The sequence below is a fragment of the Kogia breviceps genome, chromosome 8 (assembly GCF_026419965.1).
Source record: "Kogia breviceps isolate mKogBre1 chromosome 8, mKogBre1 haplotype 1, whole genome shotgun sequence".
In the NCBI taxonomy this organism is placed as follows: domain Eukaryota; kingdom Metazoa; phylum Chordata; class Mammalia; order Artiodactyla; family Physeteridae; genus Kogia; species Kogia breviceps.
The window spans coordinates 106,832,522-106,852,328 of NC_081317.1; the positions used below are offsets into that span (position 1 = coordinate 106,832,522).

Here is a 19,807-nt window from a genome sequence, read left to right on the forward strand (position 1 = left end):
TTGGGCCTGTCTCCTAAGGCTAAAGAAACAAAGCAAATTAAACAAATGGTACCTAATTAAGCTTAAAAGCTTTTTCACAGCAAAGGAAATCATAGACAAAACAAAAAGACAACCTCCTGAATGGGAGAATATATTTGCAAATGATATGACCAATAAGGGGTTAATATCCCCAATACATAAACAGCTCATACAACTTAGCATCAAAAAACAAACAAAAAACCAAACAACCTAATTAAAAAATGGGCAGGAGACCTGAATAGACATTTTTTCCAAAGAAGATATACAGACGGCCAACAGGCACGTGAAAAAACGTTCAACATGGCTACTCATCAGAGAAGTGCAAATCAAATCCACAGTGAGATGTCACCTCACACCTATCAAAATGGCTGTCATCAAAAAGTCTACAAAGAACAAATGTTGGCAAGGATGTAGAGAAAAGGGAACCCTAGTACACTGTCAGTGGGATTGTAAATTGGCACAGCCACTCCTGAAAACAATATGAAGGTTTCTCAAAAAACAGAAAATAGAACTACCACATGATCCAGTAATTCTACTCCTGGCTATGTATCTGAAGAAAACAAAAACACTAATTTGCAAAGACACATGACTCCAATGTTCACATTAGAATTACTTACAATAGCCAAGATATGGAAGCAACCTAAGTGTTCATCAATAAATGAATGGATAAAGAATGAGTAATATACACACATATTACTCAGCCATAAAAAAGAACGAAATTCTGCCATTCACAACAGTGTGGATGGACCTAGAGAATATTTATGCTTAGTGAAATAAGTCAGACAGAGAAAGACAAATACTGTATGTTATATTACTATATGTTATCACTTATATGTGGAATCTAAAAGATAAAACAAATGAATTTCTGACGGGCTGATTTCTCATCAGAAACTACAGAGGTAAGAAGATAGTAGGAAAATACATTTAAAGTGCTGAAAGAAAGAACTACCAACCAAGAATTCTATATCTGGCAAAACTATCCTTCAAAAATGAAGATGGAATTAAGACATTCCCAGCTAAGGAATGAGGGAGTTCATAACTAGTAGACTTTCAGTACATGAAATGCTTAAAAAAAAATCCTCAGGCTAAAATGAAAGGATACTAGACAGTAACTCAAAGATTTATGAACCCCGGTAAAGGTAAGTACATAGGTAAACATAAAAGCATTGTTACCGTGGTTTTGGTCTGTTAACTCCTCTTTTTGTTTCCTATGTGATTTAAAAGAATAATGCATAAAATAGTAATTATAAGTCTAGGTTAAAGGGCATACAATGTATCAAGACATAATTTGCAGCAATAACAACATAAAAGGGAGTGAAGCTATACGGGACCAGAGATTTTCTATGTCAGTGAAGCTATGTTGGTATCAATTCCAACTTCACTTGACCCTTCAACAACATGGGGGTTATGGGCACGGTTGAAAATCCACGTATAACTTTACAATGGGCCCTCTGTATCTGAGGTTCCACACCTGCGGATTCAACCAACCACGGATCATGTATTATTATAGTTGTGCTTATTGAAAAAAAGAAACACATACAAATGGACCTGTGTAGTTCAATCCCATGTTGCTCAAGGGTCAACTGTACATTGCTATAAACTTAGGATGCTAAATGTAACCTTCATGGTAACCACTGAGAAATTATAATTTGTTGCTATATAATTCTTCACAATATTCTCTTATTCATAGTTCTGTCAAGTCGGTAGTAAGGTCGCCACTTTCACTTTTGATTCTAGCTATTTGCTTCTTCTCTTTTTCTTGTCAGTCTAGCTAAAGGCTGGTCAATTCTGTTGATATTTTCAAAGAGCCAACTTTTGGTTTTGTTGATTCTCTCTGTCATTTTACTATTTGCCTATTATGTTTATCTCTGCTATAATAATTATTATTTATTTCCTTCTGCTAGCCTTTGGTTTAGTTTGGTCTTTTTTCAGTTCCTTAACTCATAAAGTTAGGCTATGGACATGCAGGTAAATACTAAGAGAGAACATGATCTTCTAAAAAAGTGGGTAGGAGAGGGAAAGGAGGAAGAAGGGGCATTATGCTAATTTCACTATTGTTCCTTTCTGAGCATTACATGAAACCATCTAAAGAAATGACTGAATTGTATAAATATACAGTTATAAAGGCTACTAATTGAACAAAAATTAAAATTTCTAGGTTATATGATGAAATACATTGGAAAACAAATAGGGCCATAGTGAAAGATATTTTTAAATATTAATTGGAAAGCATGATGTAAAATAACAATATTAAATCCAAATACATGTAAACTATGAATAAATGTAAATGTGTTAAACTGCCCTACTAAAAGAAAAAGAAATTCTGATTACATCCTAATGCAAAGACTACTTTTCTGCAGTTGTCAGGTGACACACCTAATAGAAAGTGATTCAGAAAAGTAGGAAATTAAGAGTGGGTAGAAGTACATCAAAATGTTGCAACTGAACAAAAACAACAATAATAACAATAATATAAACCAGAATCATGATTTCAATAACAGACAAGGTTGGCCTGAGGACAAAATTAGGATCAATTCATAATGATAAAGATGCAGTTATGAGCATCTATGCATCAAATAATGAAGCCTCAACGACAAAAGAGACAGAAGAAATAGAAACATTATCAGGAGTGGGAAATTTTAATTGACCTCTTGAAATCCGTAAGACATAGAGAGGGGGGAAATATAAAAAGCTTAAATGACATTATTATTAAGGTAGTACAACAGATACATCAGACCTGCTGCCCTGAAGACAGAAACCATACCTTCTTTTCAAATACTCATGGAACGTTCTCCAAAAGGAACGATGTATTATGCTTCAAAGAAAACCTAAGAAAAAATTTCCAAATTAGAAATAGAACAAAAACATACTCTGACCAGGGAAAAATTCTTAAATACCCAAATAAAGAAAGAATGAATGAAATAAGCATAAAATGTAAGAAGTTAGGAAAAATGAGACATAACTAACGAGCATAGGGTTTCTTTTGGGGGCGACGAAAGTCTAAAATTAGACTGTGGTGATGGCTGCACAACTCTGAATATAACAAAAAACAGTGAACTGTGAACTTTAAATGGATTAATTGTATAGTATGTGAATTATATCTCAATTAAGCTGATAAAAAAGATTTAAGAATCATAAAATTAGGAAGAAGGAATTGGGTTTAAAAGAGCCAATAAAATAGATTAACCATTAGGTAATACAATCGTGAGAAAATAAAATCCAAATAACACAACATAAGAAATAAAGGTAACATCCTACAGAAACAGAGCTACCTGCTCTCGCAAAAGAAAAAACCCCACTAGGTCTGGATGTTTCCCTAAGGGAAACAGAAAAGTAATTTCAAATTTACCGACTTAAGAACATAGAAAAGGAAACTTTCTATGTTTTTTTTTAAAAATGAGTATAAGACTATACTAAAACTCAAAAAAGTTTATGAAATGTTTAAGATCTTTTTAAAGAACACCTTTTAAAAATTTTAATAAAAATAGAATAAGGAGGGATATGTCTGAATGGGAGACAACTTTGTATGTCAGTTATCCCCCCCAAATTCATCTGAAGAGTAATTAAACAGTCAAAGAAAAATTTTAAACAAACTTTCTCTAATAGTTATCTAATAGAGCTACTGTAGAGAAACCTGAAATGAACTCCCGTTTTTGTGGGAATTTAGAATGTGATAGGGGTGCAATTTCAAATCAGGGTGGAAAGGACGACTTAAAAATTAATAAATACTATTGGGTCAGTTGGGACGAATTGAAGTTAAGCAATTTACACATACAAGAATAAGTTTCAGATGGATTAGGGATATAAATATAAAAATTAAACCTATAAGAAAATTAGAAAAAAATTATAGGGAGTATATTCAAAATCAAGGTGTGAGGGTATTCCCAAGCCATATAAAATAATAGATCTCATTGCCCGAAAATTTTAACTTCGGCAAAGTGAAACAAGGTTAAAAGACAAAAGAGAAAAATAGATGTCACACATAAATGAAACCAAGGAAACGACAAAGACATGGAGAGAGGAAGTAGGAACGTATGTTTAGGAACATAGTTTACTGTCACCCACGTAAACGAAACATGGCTTGCCATGTCAAGTCCCAGAAATGGGTTAAATGATGGGATGTGGGTGATTATTTTCTTCTCTATTTCCCTGAAAATTTCCCTTTTTTTAAACAATGACTGCGTGTTGTTTGTAATTAATTTTTTAAAAATTGTTTAACAACGAAAAATTCTGGCCTGCCTTACATTGTTCACTGGCGTGTCAGTGTTCCACCAGCTTTATTTTAGATTTATGACGGGGAGGCACGGGGAATTTTGCTTACTTTGTGTCACCACGATACCTCTTACAGACTGAGTCCTTACAGGTATTAAAAAAGAAATGCTCACGGACTGGATAAAACAACGTTGGTCCTGTAGGTGTGGGAGACGTGCGTGCCAGCACCTGAGGGCCTTGCACTTCCTCATTACACACGTCTCCCCATCCTTTACCCCACTTCCAGCCGCATACCTCACTCCATCCGGCCGGTACAAATGACACGCAGGAATTCATTCCTGGCGCGCGCGTCAGCGTGACTCCCGCGTCTCCACGTCTGTCGCTCGCCCGGGAACGCCCCCTCCCCGCCCCGTCGCTTGTTGTGTTGTCATCACGTGGCCGGGGCGGGTCCTGACGCCAGGGCCAGGGGAGGGGCTGCGCAAGCGCAGAAAAGGGGGCGGGGGACTCGGCTTGTTGTGTTGCTGCCCAAGAACCAGAGACGGTCTTGCTGCGGTCGCAGCTCTTCCAGCCGCCCGACGATGTCGTCTCACTTAGTAGAGCAGCCGCCGCCCCCGCACAACAACAACAACAACTGTGAAGAAGGTGAACAGTCTCTGCCCCCACCAGCCGGCCTCAACAGTGAGTGCTGGGCCGGCGGGCTCGGTAAAGGGGATGGGGGAGGAGGAGCTGCTCGGGCCGCTGCTGCCAGCTCCGCGCGGGGAGCGGGAGGAGAAGGCAGCCTATTGGTCAAGGCCGAGGATGTGCGGATGACTGACAGCTCCGGTCACCTGTCAGGAGGAGTTGCTCGTGTCTTCCTCCAGACCTGGCTCAGCTCCCTCCTGGGGTCTTGGGTGGGGGGCTGCTTGGGTTCGCCGTTGGGAAGGGTAGGTGGGTGGGAAGACGAGGGGGTCGAGCGGATCCCACCTGTGGTGGGCCCCTGAGCGGAGCCAATCGGGGCGTGGAGAGGCGGGCCTTGGGGCGCGGGGTGGGAGGGTGGGCGGAGCGGGCCGCCAAGTGGACGTGGGCAGGGATGGGGACGTGCGGCGGGGACGCCAGGGGATGGACGCGGGCGGCGGACCGAGAGGAGGGGGCGGGCGAGGGACGGGCGGGAGGTCAAGTGTGCGGCAGGCCTTGGGCCAAGCCCGGCTGACCCCATCTCACTGGGTCGGCCTTCCCCCAGGGCTCAAAATGTGAGCCCGCTGGTTGCGTTCCTTTGTTAGCACAAGCTGGCCGGGAGAATTATTTGGTAATTTAGTGGTTACTTGTATCACGTGTCGGGGAGGGGTGAGGAGGCTATACTACTTTTTTTTAAAGATGTTTCAGAGTTGCTCAAGTAATTTTTTTTTTTTTTTAACATTGGGGTTGTGTGTCCTGTAAACCTGCTTACGAACAGCTTCTTGAACCACCCAGGATTGCACAGATCACGGAGTCTGGGGCAATGAATTTTCAGAAACGGGATTAAAAATACATTGGTACACTGGGGCGGTTGAAAGTTAATGGCAGTATCGAATTACGACCAACTACAGTTGCTTTTGCTAACATTCTGGTGCTTAGACATCTTGTATCTAAGGTGATTCCCTGTTGTCTTTAAAGCTCGCTGGAAGTCTTGGAAAGGTTCTTGCCTTAACCTTCCTGTAATTTACCTTTTGAAAGAGGTGGTTGGGACAGTTAGCGTATGGCCAGATGAAGTCGTTTAAAAATCAGTTGGATGCTTAAATGACATATAAAGGCACTGCAAGATCTTTCATCAGAGGGAGGTGTTCCAGCGTGGCCTAACAGTTATTTTAGGGAAGAGTTCCTGTCCTCACAAGATGTTTTCATTGCTTATTCTTCTTGCTCCATCTTTTGATTAGGTGATTCTTTAAATGTTGACTTTTAAAAACTTTTAAGTGTCTTATGTTCTAGAATGTAAGATTTAGATATTATTTCCCACAGTAAATTAAGATTAATTTCTGTGTGTTTTAATGTTCTTTGCTTCACATATTAATACGCATTTTAAAATTAATTACCTGTATTTAGAGCCATGTGATTTTAGAACGGCAAGAAACTTTAGCGATAACTGTCCACTTTTATTTACTGGTAGAGAAACAGGTCTATTTAGAATGGATAAAAAACAAGGTTCTACTGTATAGCACAGGGAACTATATCCAATCTCTTGGGATAAACCATAATGGAAAAGATACAGAAAAAAAGAATGGGTATATATGTATAACTGAGTCACTTTGCTCTACAGCAGGAATTAGCACAACATTGTAAATTAACTCTACTTCAATAGAAAAAAGAAAAAACAAACAGGTCTAGAGTAAAGTGTGTTGTCCAAGTTCACGGCAGGCTAGGTCCTAGAGCTGAGGTTTTACTTTCACCCGATCTAATGTTGCTTTCAGGACACTTCTTTTCATTGGCCCACAATCCCCTGATTATGTGTGTTTCTTATTCTCTCAGTGTTATGCCACCTAATGTATAGAGGTGACCTGCCTATCGATCTCTTTTTAATGTACTGTTTCTTAATTGTACTCCAGTTTTCCTATGGTACGTACAAGTTAGCTGTTTGGTTAGTACGTGTACCCGACTAAACAGAAAGCAAAGGAATTTTTTTTTTTTCCTTTGACCATGTAACAGAAAAATGGGGTTGAGCTCTGTGTGATGGTTTTCCTCCGTGTCCTGACAGACCTCTGAGGTCTTTGATGTCCTTGGCCAATCAGGTACTGCTATGTTTGTATTAGCTCTTACAGAAGTGCAAGAATGCTCAGCCTGTGTGTGATATCAAAATGTTGCTTTGGGAAATCTGCTTAGATAGAAAGTATTTTATTTGAGCTAGGGTGAGCTGCTTTTAAATGTTACTGAAAAGCTTTCAGATAAGTGCCATGTTTCATTATGCTCCTCTCGCCTTTTAATCTTTTTTAGCTCATTATACAACACTGGACTGAACAAAACAAGAAGCCTTATTGATTCCTTCAAGTGATTTTTGGGCACTGAGAAAAACAACTTATTCAGGCATCTAATACTATCCAAATTGCTGATAAGTTGAAGTTGTTTGTTGTGTAAAGTTGCACAACTCTGAAAAACAGGAGATGAACTCATTGTACAGATTATCTCTGGCTTGGGATTTTATCTTTAGTTCAGGGGTCAAAGTTTTAATAGACAATTATTGAAATATTTGGAATAATGAAACCTTTCTCTGATATTTTTTTTTAAGTTTATCCTTGTATGGGGACTGTTTGCTTTCATTACAAATTAGTGGACAAATATCTGAACTACTTCCAAAATTAAAGGGATATTTTCCAGTTGATAGTTTTATTCTAGAGAAAACTATCAAGTTACTTAAGAATATTGGATATTTATGTCATAAAATTCAGTAGGTAATACGAGGAAAATTACGGTAGTAATAAAATTCTTGTTGTTTCACGTAGGAAGTGCAGCCTTTTTTTCTTTTCTTTTTTTTTTTTTTTAGTACAGCCTTTTAAATCTTTTTAAATATCTACAGCTATGATGTACTTGCTTCCTCAGTATGGCAAGAAAGCTTTTAAGGCTATGACACGTGAAACTCCAATGCCTTATAATACTGTTTTTTTTAGAAAAATGTTAGTGAATGTTCTCAGTCTGGATTCCAGCATCAGGTGCTTGAAATAAAATACATGTTTTGAGGAAAGAAAATAAGACATGATGAGATGTGTTAGCCCTGGTTAGGATGAGTTACACATGGAATTGAAAAGTTGGGGAAAGAATGAGAAATACTCTTTTTCCTTTTCTCCCTTCCCCCATTCCCTCACTGTCCTTGCAAGAGGATTAAACTGGTGATTATAAAATTATAAAGAGTAAATACAGCATACAGTCATGAATGCAATCACAATTATTGGACCAGCCTTCACGAAGAACTGTATTACAGAATGTAGAAGCATGCATCTCTGAATCCTCTTAGCAGTTCTCAGACTTAAACTAGAAAATAGCTCCTGTAGTGTGTATATGTACCACCTGGCGTAAGAGAACCATTGTTAGTTTGTAAGTAGTCTTTTAATATAATAGAGCCTCCAGTTTTTTATTTTAAAGCTTAATTATTAGGAAGGGAATTCACTCTGAGATTTTTTTCTGCATTGTATTGCTTGGACAGCACAGTCCTCGTGTCTTATTTCCTTTCCAAGGAAAAAGGGACTTTGTGAGGATTGGTAGTGTTAGAACGTCAAGAAATTCTGAGGCTATAAATCAGGAATGAACTAGGAGATGAGAAAAAAGTATGTGTAGTTCAACTATTGAGAAAGATAAGTTTGATTTTTTTCCACTTAAAAGATAAAGCTAGTATGTAAACATTTTTTTTCAGATCTAAATTTTTTTTAAAAAATTCTTTATTGGAGTATAATTGCTTTAAGTATGTAAACGTTTAATGGATATCTATGTCCTAACTTTCTCTGCAGAACCGATTATTTCCATAGATGATATTACTGGAACAGAATTAAGAGTTAAAGGAAATCTACCATTTTAAGGCTTTTAATGGGTATTGCCAGATTACCCAGACAGAATGTTCATGGAAGTCCTGGTTGTAATAACAAAATATTAGAAACAGTCATTTGGGTGATGATTAACCATTGCCATTTGGATAATGGTTAAAGCATGGTATATCTTTATGATGGGATGCAGTTCAGTTCCAAAGAATAAAGTAAGGCAATATATATTGACATTGAAAGACATCAACAAGTTGTTAGGTAAGAAACACTATTTACAGAAAAATATATACAGTACAATTCCATTGTTTTTGTTTGTAATAACAAAAGCAAAACACAAAAAACAAAAGTATTCTCTGGGAGTCTAAGTGTGAAACTGTTAAAAGTACTTTCCTTTAGGAGTAGGAATAAGAGGTTGGGAGGAGAGGTATCAAATTTTTTTCCTTCAGGTACTGATGTTTACATTTTCAAGGAATGCACTAATTTTGTAGTAAGAAATGTTTTTAAAAGATACTGGGTATAATTATAATAGTAACTAACACATAGCACTTGTTATGTACTCGGAACTTTTCCTTGTTTAATTCCTGTCATCCTCCCAGCAACCCTATGAGGTAGATGTGGTGTTTTGGTTTTTTTTTTTTCCACTATGTGCAGGCAACCATTCAGTGTGTGTTTTTTTTTAATTGAGATGTAAGTGACATATAGCATTATATTAGTTTCAGGTGTACAAAATAATGATTTCATGTATTTATTCATTCTTTTTTTTTTTGCGGTATGCGGGCCTCTCACTGTTGTGTCCTCTCCCGTTGCGGAGCACAGGCTCCGGACGCGCAGGCCTAGCGGCCATGGCTCACGGGCCCAGCCGCTCCGCGGCATGTGGGATCTTCCCGGACCAGGGCACGAACCCGTGTCTCCTGCATCGGCAGGCGGATTCTCAACCACTGCGCCACCAGGGAAGCCCTATTCATTCATTTTGAAATGACCACCACAGTAAGTCTAGTTAACATTCATCACCACACAGAGTTACGAAAAATTTTTTTTTCTTATGATGAGAAGTTTTCAGATCTACTCTCTTTTCTTTCAAAAATACAATACAGGGCTTCCCTGGTGGCGCAGTGGTGGAGAGTCCGCCTGCCGATGCAGGGGACACGGGTTCGTGCCCCGGTCCGGGAAGATCCTACATGCCAGGGAGCGGCTGGGCCTGTGAGCCGTGGCCGCTGAGCCTGCGCGTCCGGAGCCTGCGCTCCCCAACGGGAGAGGCCACAACAGTGAGAGGCCCGCGTACCGCAAAAAAAAAAAAAAAAAAAAAAAAAAATACAGTTCTTAACTATAGTTACCATGCTGTACATTACATCCCCAGGACTTATTTCTCTCCTGACTGGAAGTTTGTACCTTTTGATCACCTTCAGGTAGACAGTTGTTATCCCTATTTTACAGATGAGAAAACTGGAACACAGAGAGGTTAAGTGACCTGTCTAGGCTGTGACAATTTGATGTGATAGAAGGGGAGTCTGGGACAACTGGACGTGATAGAAGGTAGAAGGAGAGTCTGGCTTCAGTCTGTGCTCTGAGCCACTATGCTAATACATGCCTGATAGGTATCATCTGCCTTGAGTAGAGATGCCTTCAGTTACGTTACAGGGTGTTAAGGCAATTACAGGTCCTTTTCACTAAGCTTTTCTGGGTGAGTCTCCTCAGGTTCCTACATTATGATTACTTACATATATTTAATGTAGAAGGTAGAATTTAGATATGGGTTTGGAAGTCCTTCAAAAACAAGGTTTTGAAAACCTGATATTGTTACAGCCTTTTTTCTCTCTGATCAGCAGCTTCAAGTGAACGTTAATTGTATTTTAGAGAAGACTGGCTTCCACAGAGACCCATCTAGAACTCCTGGTTCCTTAGTTCTGCTTCTGCCAGAGCACCTCCAGCATTTTACTTTTTTCACATTGGGCTTCTGTACAAGAACTGGTCCCATTGGTGTAGAATAAATTGGACAGTCCTAGAAAGAGTGGGAGTAGAAAAAAAAACAGTTTGTTCATCATATACCTCTCTCTCTGTTGCTCTTTCCAGTTAAAATATCTTGTAGAGCTCTAAATTTAGGGATGCTGGTGGTGTATTTCTTATGCATTCCAGAGGCGCTCCTTAAGTATTTAGTTAAATGACCTTCAGTGTTAGATCTATCTTATTAGCTTTGCTAGTTGAATTTCTTCATCCATTTTGAGTACTGCCTAGTCTGTGTCCATTTTTGTGTGTGGACAGAATGACACCATGGAGATGGCATGGAGTTGTGTTGTTTGGCAGTACAGTCCCAAAGAATCGGGGGTGATGGTGGGACTCTGACAGCCCCTGGGACCACCTTGGAGGGGAAGGAGGGAAAGGGTAACGTCACTTCTATGGAGCAAACGCTGTTCTAAGTACATTACAAATATCAGCTCTTTTAACTAGTGTATTGATGAGTATCTCCTGTTTACTAGGCACTTTACCTGTGTTGCTCTATTTAATCCTCACAGCAACCCTGAGGGGAAGGTACTATGTACAAATGAGGAAACTGAAGCTCAGAAAGTCATAGTAAGTGGGAGAGTCAGATTTCCAACCAGGGCTACCTTTGAGCTTTTCCTTTGTAGATGGGTGATGTTGAGTTCACTTCTGGGTCTGGATTAGCGGTCATCTCATTTAGAGTGCATTTTAGGGTTTGAAACTGTTATTCTGATTTACGGATGGAAGACTGTTCTGCCACAGAACTCTAACACTTCTGCTTGGAGTCTAGAGAAATGGCTCCACCAACCTGCCTGGTTATGTTTTCTAAAACGAAATGTGTTGTAAGGAATGGAAATTAGAAAAAAAAATACACCACTCTCTTTTTGTTATGAAGTTAGTTTATTGGCTACTGTTGTCATTGCTTATTAGAATTAAAGGACCTTCATGTAGTCAGCAAACTCATGGAGCCAGTATTGTCAAGACCAGTCCAAATTACCAGGGCCCCATCCTTTCCTGTGGCTCCACCCTCTTTGACTGTTCGCCTGAGGCAATTAGCTGATGCCTGGTTTTCTGCCCCAAACCAGCGACGCTTCATGAAAACCCTAGAAAGTGGGAACCTGTGGGAGAGAGGAGAGAAAAGGCAAGCTTGCAAGGTATGTTCAGTGCATAGAGAAAGGAGAAGTAGAAAAGAGTAAGGCATAAAGGAAGGGAAGAAGCTAATGTGTGGGATAGGGATAAAGCTTTTTTTTAGGGTTTTTAAGCATTCTCACCTGATTTAGTTAAGAGCCAGCTGCATTCATTTTATGCTCCAGACTTGTACACAAATTGAAATGTTGATGATTGGATTTAAGTTCCCTCTCCAGGAACGTCTCAATTGTTTGTGCTAATTAAGGCACAGTTGTTAACATACTTAGATGACCTTTATGAAGTTTCTAAATACAGCTCGAGAGGATACAACTAAATAGCTGAGGTAGACTGTGGAAAAAATATATATGTAATTAAAATATTAAACGTAAGTACCCTGTCCGGTAATAAAGTAGCTGTTTATTTTTTGAAAAGCAACCTAAAAATTTTCAGTGAAGTATTTATTGTGTGTAAATTAAGTTTTAACCAGAGAGAAAACTGGCTGAAAGACACATCTTCTAAGATACTCACTCATTTTAGAGGTCCAGCTTCTTCTAAATCAGTTGATTGCACAAGCTCCTTCAGGAACAGAACTATATAGATTTTCAGACTCTTATTGCTCCTTGTTTATTTTCTTCAGAATACTTTGGCATTTGGTTAGAGGCGAGCCAGAATTCTTATCTGAATTCACCATATTCACATGCTATGTGCACACGAGAGACTCCTGTTCTGCTGTGGTTAACTGCAGTTATCTGACTTGTCCAACAGGTTCCTGGGTGGAGCTCCCCATGAATAGCAGCAATGGCAATGATAATGGCAATGGGAAAAATGGGGGTCTAGAACACGTACCCTCCTCATCCTCCATCCACAATGGAGACATGGAGAAGATTCTTTTGGATGCACAACATGAATCCGGACAGAGCAGTTCAAGAGGCAGTTCTCACTGTGACAGGTAAGTGAGATCCATGTTTTGGTGGAATTCTGGAAGTGGATGGGTTGCAAGGTTACTTCCCACTAGAAAAAATAAGTTGCTTACATCTTCATTTGACAAAATTTACAACTCCCGATTTCTTGCAGCATGTGTATTTAAATCAGATAGCCAGTTGACAAGGACATGAGTGCCTACTTTTTCCTCAGATTAAGTCAGTTTCCTTAGATTGTGTCACTTTTCAGATGTTTACTAGTTTAAAAGTCAGCGGTATAAATGTTTACTAACAGAATTAATCTAACTTTCTCCCATTTTCCTTTGTCCTTTCACAGCTCTCTTTCTGCCTCAAATACAGTTACCTCTGTAATCTCTGTCCTCCCTTCTAGATTGTGAGGCTTTAAAAGGCAGAGATCCTCTTTCATCTCTGTACCCTTGACAGTCATGATGCTGGTATATAGTAGACATTCAGGAAATGTTTGAGTTGCAGGAACTACAAGTTGATTCAGCTTGTTGTATAGCAGTATTTGCACGGTGGAAGCACCAACTAAGTTCTGTAAAGATAGTTAATTCTGATAGTTAATTCTGCATTTCCTTAGAGCTCAGAGGAAGTTTTGTTCCAGACCTCGTTTTTCTGTATTTGGCTTGGGGAGACATTCTTCAATTAAGGGCTGCATATGGTGAAAGAGTTAAGAATACAGACACGTATGAGGAGAGTGAAACTGAGTTGTTAGTTTATTTTTCAGTACAAGCTTCTCTTTTTTCCAGAGGGACTAGGTATTACATGACATAGTGGCATATTGAACATTCTTAGACCAGTGACAGCCATAGTATTAGCATTTGGGGGTACTGGATGGTCTTCTGGCTAATTAAGAGTTCACTGTTCTTGGCCATGTAGAAAATGCAGGTACACAGGAAATAGACTAAGGGGACATCTAAAAATGTAAACAGTGATTCTCTCTAGGGGATGGAATGATGGCCATTTTTCTTCTTTCAGATTTTTATACTTGGTAAAAATTGTGTGTGTGGTACATATTATTTCTTACCAGAAAAAGTAGAAAAGGAGAATCAAGAGTTAAATCATGTTCGAAGTGCCTGTATGACTTACGATCCACCGATGTTACCGAGGCTGCAGAGGACTGGTCTGGCGGCTCTCTGGCACGCCACCTCCCAGTCAAATCATTCACGTGTCCCTGTGCTTCTGAAGAGCCAGGATGGCTCTTGTCATGAGCAGAAGCAGAGCAGATGGCTCTTCTCTGAGCAGCTTTGCCACCAATTCTGGGAGCTACGACATTAGTCTGTTTTTGAGAATCACCTTTATATTACGTTACATGTATGTTGTGAGGCTCATGGATGGGTTTTCTGAAGTTCTCTGCTGCTTCTGGGCTTGTTGATAAGCCTTTTATTGTATGTCCAAGTACTGGTGAGTCCCTTAGCCCGCTGTTCACTCGGTGCTGTCATTGAGCAGAGATAAGATCACCTGCCCGGCCTTCTGGTCGCCTTGTGTCATTTCTGGTTGCAGTGATACTTGTGATCAAATGTGAATTCATCTTGCCGTGATCGTGTTTCACTTAGGTTTCTGAACATGTAAATCGAGATGTGGCGGGTGCACTTGGACACTTTCCTGTTCTCCGCTTACACATCTTCAGGCTCTGGGTCACTGGTCACGTCTCAGGGGAGGCCTAGAGCTCTAGCTCAGTAGCGCTCTCCTGGGATATCTAACACTTGAACATTTAAGAATGTCTTCACAGTTCACGTCAGCTGAATTGCCAGCATCTCTAGATTTGAGGTTGTTAAGCAGTGCTTCTTGCAGGCGGAAATGTTTTAGAATTGTTGGCTATTCGTCCCCAAGCTAATTTATGTATATTTTCATACATATTTCAAAATTTAAAAATTATCCCGTCGGTATATTTTTGTCACTGTGGTGGTTGTTAGAAGAGACCCCCTATGTGTTTTGCTTTGTGCTCCAGCCTATTGTAGGAGTTTTCAGCCTACACACTGTATTCCCCCAGGGAGCTTTCAAAAATACCAGTGCACAGACCCCATCCCTAGAGAATCTCATTCTGTTGTGGAGACATGAGAAACTTTTAAAAGCTCCCCAGCTGATCCTAACATGAGCCAGGATAATAATGCATCCCAAGTGGGTCAGTCTACCAGTGAAATGTTGAGTATTTGTCTACGTGAGCTTGGTGCCAGTGGTAAGAAGAGTGTAAAGTAGAGCTGTGCTTCTCTTGGATTTTCGACTTGGTCATTCGGCTGCCTTGACCTGGTTATGGCTCTGTAAGGCTGGTCCTTAACTTGATCTCCGGCTGTGAGTCCAACAGTGTTATGAGCATAATAACAGTACACTGAGGACAACAAGAGTCCCTCGTTCTACTTGGTTTCTGTGCCATACCCTGCGATTTCTCGTTCAAGACAAAAATTTTCTAAATACAATAATATGGTGGTTTGGTATGGAACGAGTTTTTCACTTTTCCTTCCCCCATTTAAGAATCTCCTAAATCAGTTATAATACTCAAAGACTGGTGATCTTACTTACTTTCCAGTGAGTTTCACCAGCATCTCTATATATTACCATTGTACACATGCTCTTGACAGCGTTGATAGTTAATATCTATTCCTTTGAGCAAGTTCAGCCTGGAGCATGCTTCATGCCCACTTGAGTTTACATTTGGGGAGGTGGGGTGTGCAGTGAAAGATCTAGTGGCTCCCTGTGGTTACACAAGGGATCATTGAGAAAGCTAAGAATAGCACTTAGTACATTGTATGCATCTCTTGTATCAAGTACGGCTTGTGACCATGTATCTTTGTCTAAAAATTTATTTGTAAATTCTTATAGTTCTGGGAATATATCTTGTACTTGTTAAAGGTCATCACTTGCTATAAGTTTATATAATTCACTCTGAAATATCTCAAAGTCAGTATTTCAAAAATAAGTAAAATAGTGGCTCTCAAACTGTTTGGTCTCAATACTCCTTTACACTCGTAATAACTATTGGGGACCCCAAAGATCTTTTGTTTATGTGGGTTATATATTTTGATATTTACTATATTAGAAATTAAAACTGAGCACGTTAAAAAAATATGTATTCATTCAACAATAAGCCTATTACATGTTAACATAAGTAACTTTTTTAAACAAAAATTACCTGTTTTCCATAACCAAAAAAATTAGTAAGAATAGTGGCATTGTCTTACATTTATGCAAATCTCTTTAGTATCTGGTTTAATAGAAAATAGCTGGATTCTCACCTGCTTTTACATTCTTTCTGTTGTGCTATTACACATAATTTAGCCTTTGGAAATTTTCACTGTACACGCATGGCAAGATGAGAATGAAAAAGGCAAATAAATCCTGGTAGTATTATGAAAACAATTTTAACCTCAAAGACCCTTTGAAAGAATTGTTAAGAGCTGATTTCACACTTTGAGAATAGCTGGTGAATTGTTTAACGATGAAAGAACGTTGAGAAAAAGAACCCCAAACTAGAGTTTCTGAATTTGAAGATCATTTTACATTTATTGGAAAAAGAGTAAAAATAAGAAAATGTGACAGTCTTGTGTCTTTAGGTAGTATTTCCGTTGCAGATTTATCGTTGCAAAGGAATTTATCACCACTGAAAAATTCTAGAACATTTGGAAGTAAGGGTGCTCAATTTCATTTTTTCTTACATGGGGTTATGGTATACTTTCTGATTTGCTGCTTTTTCAAAGACATACCACTATAACTTTTAATTTTCTAATTTCCAGTAGAGGCTAATTGATTTGGCAAAATGAGAATTCAAACTAATGGCTATAAATGTGTCTTTCTCTTCTAGCCCTTCCCCACAAGAAGATGGGCAGATCATGTTTGATGTGGAAATGCACACCAGCAGGGACCATAGCTCTCAGGTGTGTGTGTATGTTTGTTTACTTTTCTGATTTGCATTAGATAATTAGGAAAAATGCAAATTTCTAAGTCTGTTTTGCTGAAATATAGTAAAGAATATGGAGACTTTTTAAAATAGTTTGAACAATGGAATATCACTCAGCCATAAAAAAGAACGAAATAATGTCATTTGTAGCAATGTAGGTGGACCTAGACATTGTCATACTGAATGAAGTAAGTCAGAGAAAGACAGATATCATATGATATTGTTTATTTGTGGAATCTTAAAAATGGTATAAATGAACTTACTTACAGAACAGAAATAGAGTCACAGATGTAGAAAACAAACTTATGGTTACCGGGGGGAAAGGGAGGGAGGGATAAATTGGGAGACTGGTATTGATATATACACACAACTATATATAAAATAGATAACTAATAAGGACCTACTGTAGAGCCCAGGGAACTCTTCTCAGTACTCTACAATGACCTATACGGGAAAAGAATCTAAAAAAGAGTGGATACATATTTATGTATAACTGATTCATTTTGCTGTACACCTGAAACTAACACAACATTCACAACATTTTAAATCAACTATACTCCAATAAAAATTTTAGAAAAATACTTTGAAGCCATTTTAAGTTATGCAGTTTCTGATGTTGGAATTTATGCTGCCGTGGTCGTCGTGGCGCTCCTTTACAACTAAGAATTTTGGGTCCTAAAAAAATTGGGAAATTCTTGTCTATAATGTGTCATCCCAGTATTCCAGGCTAGTTTCTTGAGTTTATAAATAGAAAACTGAGGCACATGTCTTATTTAAGGTCACAGAATAAATGAAACGGAAGGTTGTTGTAGAACCAGGTGTGAAAACTTTTTTGCGTCTGAAATCAAATCAAGCTAGAGACAAAATTCACCCAAATTATGCAGGATTCCTTAAGGTAAAGAAGTTAAATAAAGTTTCACTAGGAGTTGACATTGTTGGAAATATGGATGGATATAGTATTGAAAGCTACAAAGGTTTTTATTGTAAAACTTGGGATAAATAAATAATTGTCATTAATGATTTAGAATGTTCATAGCCAGCCCTTGACTTTATTGATGTGTCAGATCACCTGCAAGTGTCAGAGTGCAAATTCTTTTTTTAAAAATAAATTTATTTTATTTATTTATTTTTGGCTGTGTTGGGTCTTCACTGCTGCGCCTGGGCTTTCTCTAGTTGCAGCAAGCAGGGGCTACTCTTCGTTGCGGTGCGCAGGCTTCTCATTGCAGTGGCTTCTCTTGTTGTAGAGCCCGTGTGGGCTCTAGGCATGCGAGCTTCAGTAGTTGTGGCACGTGGGCTCAGGAGTTGTGGCTCGCGGGCTCTAGAGTGCAGGCTTAGTAGTTGTGGCGCACAGGCTTAGTTGCCCTGCGGCATGTGGGATCTTCCCAGACCGGGACTCGAACCCGTGTCCTCTGCATTGGCAGGCAGATTCTTAACCACTGAGCCACCAGGGAAGCCCAAGAGTGCAAATTCTTGAGAACAGAAGGCATTGTTTTTTTCTCCCATGTTAAGGTATTGAAGAATATATGTTGAATGAATGTTTGAATGAATGCTAACAAAATCTTTGTTTTGTGGGGTTCTCACTGTGCAGTGTCCTGGCTCCCTTTGCACTGGAAATATTTTGCATGTTGCCTTGGTTCTACCCAGTATTCTTTCTGTTTAGGAAGCTGCACGCTTTCTCCCTACGTTGACTGTGCTTTATTTGTGCTGTTTTCTGAAACCTAGAAACTCTATGGGATTATGATGAACTTTATACTGTAGAGAAACTTGTAGTAGCAAGACTGTCACTTAGGAAGTTGGCTGACTGGAATTGTGGAATTGCTCACTTATGTCTGTCAGTTTTGTCATGTGCAGTAAGCTATAGCTAATAAAGAGGAGAATGTACTATAAAGTTTCCATGGGAAGAAAGTGTACTAAGGAATCCCAAGATGGAGAAATGAAGTTAATTCTTTGCTGCAGTCTTTCCTGAGGAAGATGTCTCCCTCATATTGCCTTTTATACAGACAAGTTGAAAATCCGGAGTAGCATTTCCCAAAATGTGTTTTGAAGAACATCTGCTCAATGGGAAGGTCCATAATGTAGCTCTGAAGTCAGATAAGCGGGAAATACTGCAGCCTCTGGGCTCGCTGACCCTCCCACTCCAGTAGTCACAGTGCATAGTAGCATATTAAAGGCTCTTGGCAATTCCTGACGTAAAGAAATCTGTTGATTTAAACCAAGTACAGTCATTACTCAGTATCCTCAGGGGATTGGTTCCAAGACCCCCACCCCCACCCCCTCCAACATCACAATCCGAGGCTGCTCAAGTCCATTATATAAACTGGAGTAGTGCAGTCAGCCCTCCATATTCACAATGTGTGACCCACAGATGCTGAGCCCCAGCTGTGTTTCCCAAGCCTATTTGACCTTAGACCTCCCTACCCTTCCACACATACCTTTCTCCCCTAATAATCTACCTAATAACTAATAACCACAGAGAAGAGCTGTCCCGGCTTATGGGATGGCACGTGTACAATTAGGCTCACCTGAGAATTGAATTTTAAGTGGAATTGTAGAGCGGACTGTATCCATCCTAGAATTCCCAAGGAATTTGTGAAATTTGGGAGAGAAAAGGGAAGATTTTGCCCTCTGTGTCAGATTATGATAGGATTGCTAGTGTGATCCCTATTCAGAAATAAATACCTAAGAGAGCACTGGTTATCATCAAGCCTTGGGTAAATGATAGTAACAGTCAGATCACTTTATTTATTTATTTATTTATTTATTTATGGCTGTGCTGGGTCTTTGTTGCTGTGAGCGGGCTTTCTCTGGTTGTGGCGAGTGGGGGCTACTCTTCATTGTGGTGCGTGGGCTTCTCATTGTGGTGGCTTCTCTTGTTGTGAAGCACGGGCTCTAGGCACGCGGACTTCAGTAGTTGTGGCGTGTGGGCTCAGTAGTTGTGGCGTGTGGGCTCAGTAGTTGTGGCTCATGGGCTCTAGAACGCAGGCTCAGTAGTTGTGGCACACAGGCTTAGTTGCCCTGCGTCATGTGGGATCTTCCCGGGCCAGGGCTCGAACCTGTGTCCCCTGCATTGGCAGGAAGATTCTTAACCACTGAGCCACCACGGAAGTCCAGATCAGTCCATTTAAACCAGGTTACATTTTTGAAAAAGCAATCTAGGG

At 39.5% G+C, this 19,807-nt stretch overlaps 1 protein-coding gene across 2 annotated transcripts in view; it reads left to right on the top strand.

The window, feature by feature from the left end:
• Positions 1–4,665: 4,665 nt before the first annotated feature.
• Positions 4,666–19,807, top strand: part of BNIP3L (BCL2 interacting protein 3 like) — a 28,331-nt gene continuing 13,189 nt past the window's right edge. Inside the window, exons 1-3 of one of the 2 annotated variants that reach the window (XM_059071744.2) lie at positions 4,666–4,908; positions 12,579–12,762; positions 16,554–16,626. In XM_059071744.2, the coding sequence (XP_058927727.1) occupies positions 4,809–4,908; positions 12,579–12,762; positions 16,554–16,626 (357 nt within the window). In that variant the 5' untranslated portion in view covers positions 4,666–4,808. The remainder of the gene's footprint in view (positions 4,909–12,578; positions 12,763–16,553; positions 16,627–19,807) is intronic. The other variant, XM_067039916.1, reaches the window with a different exon arrangement.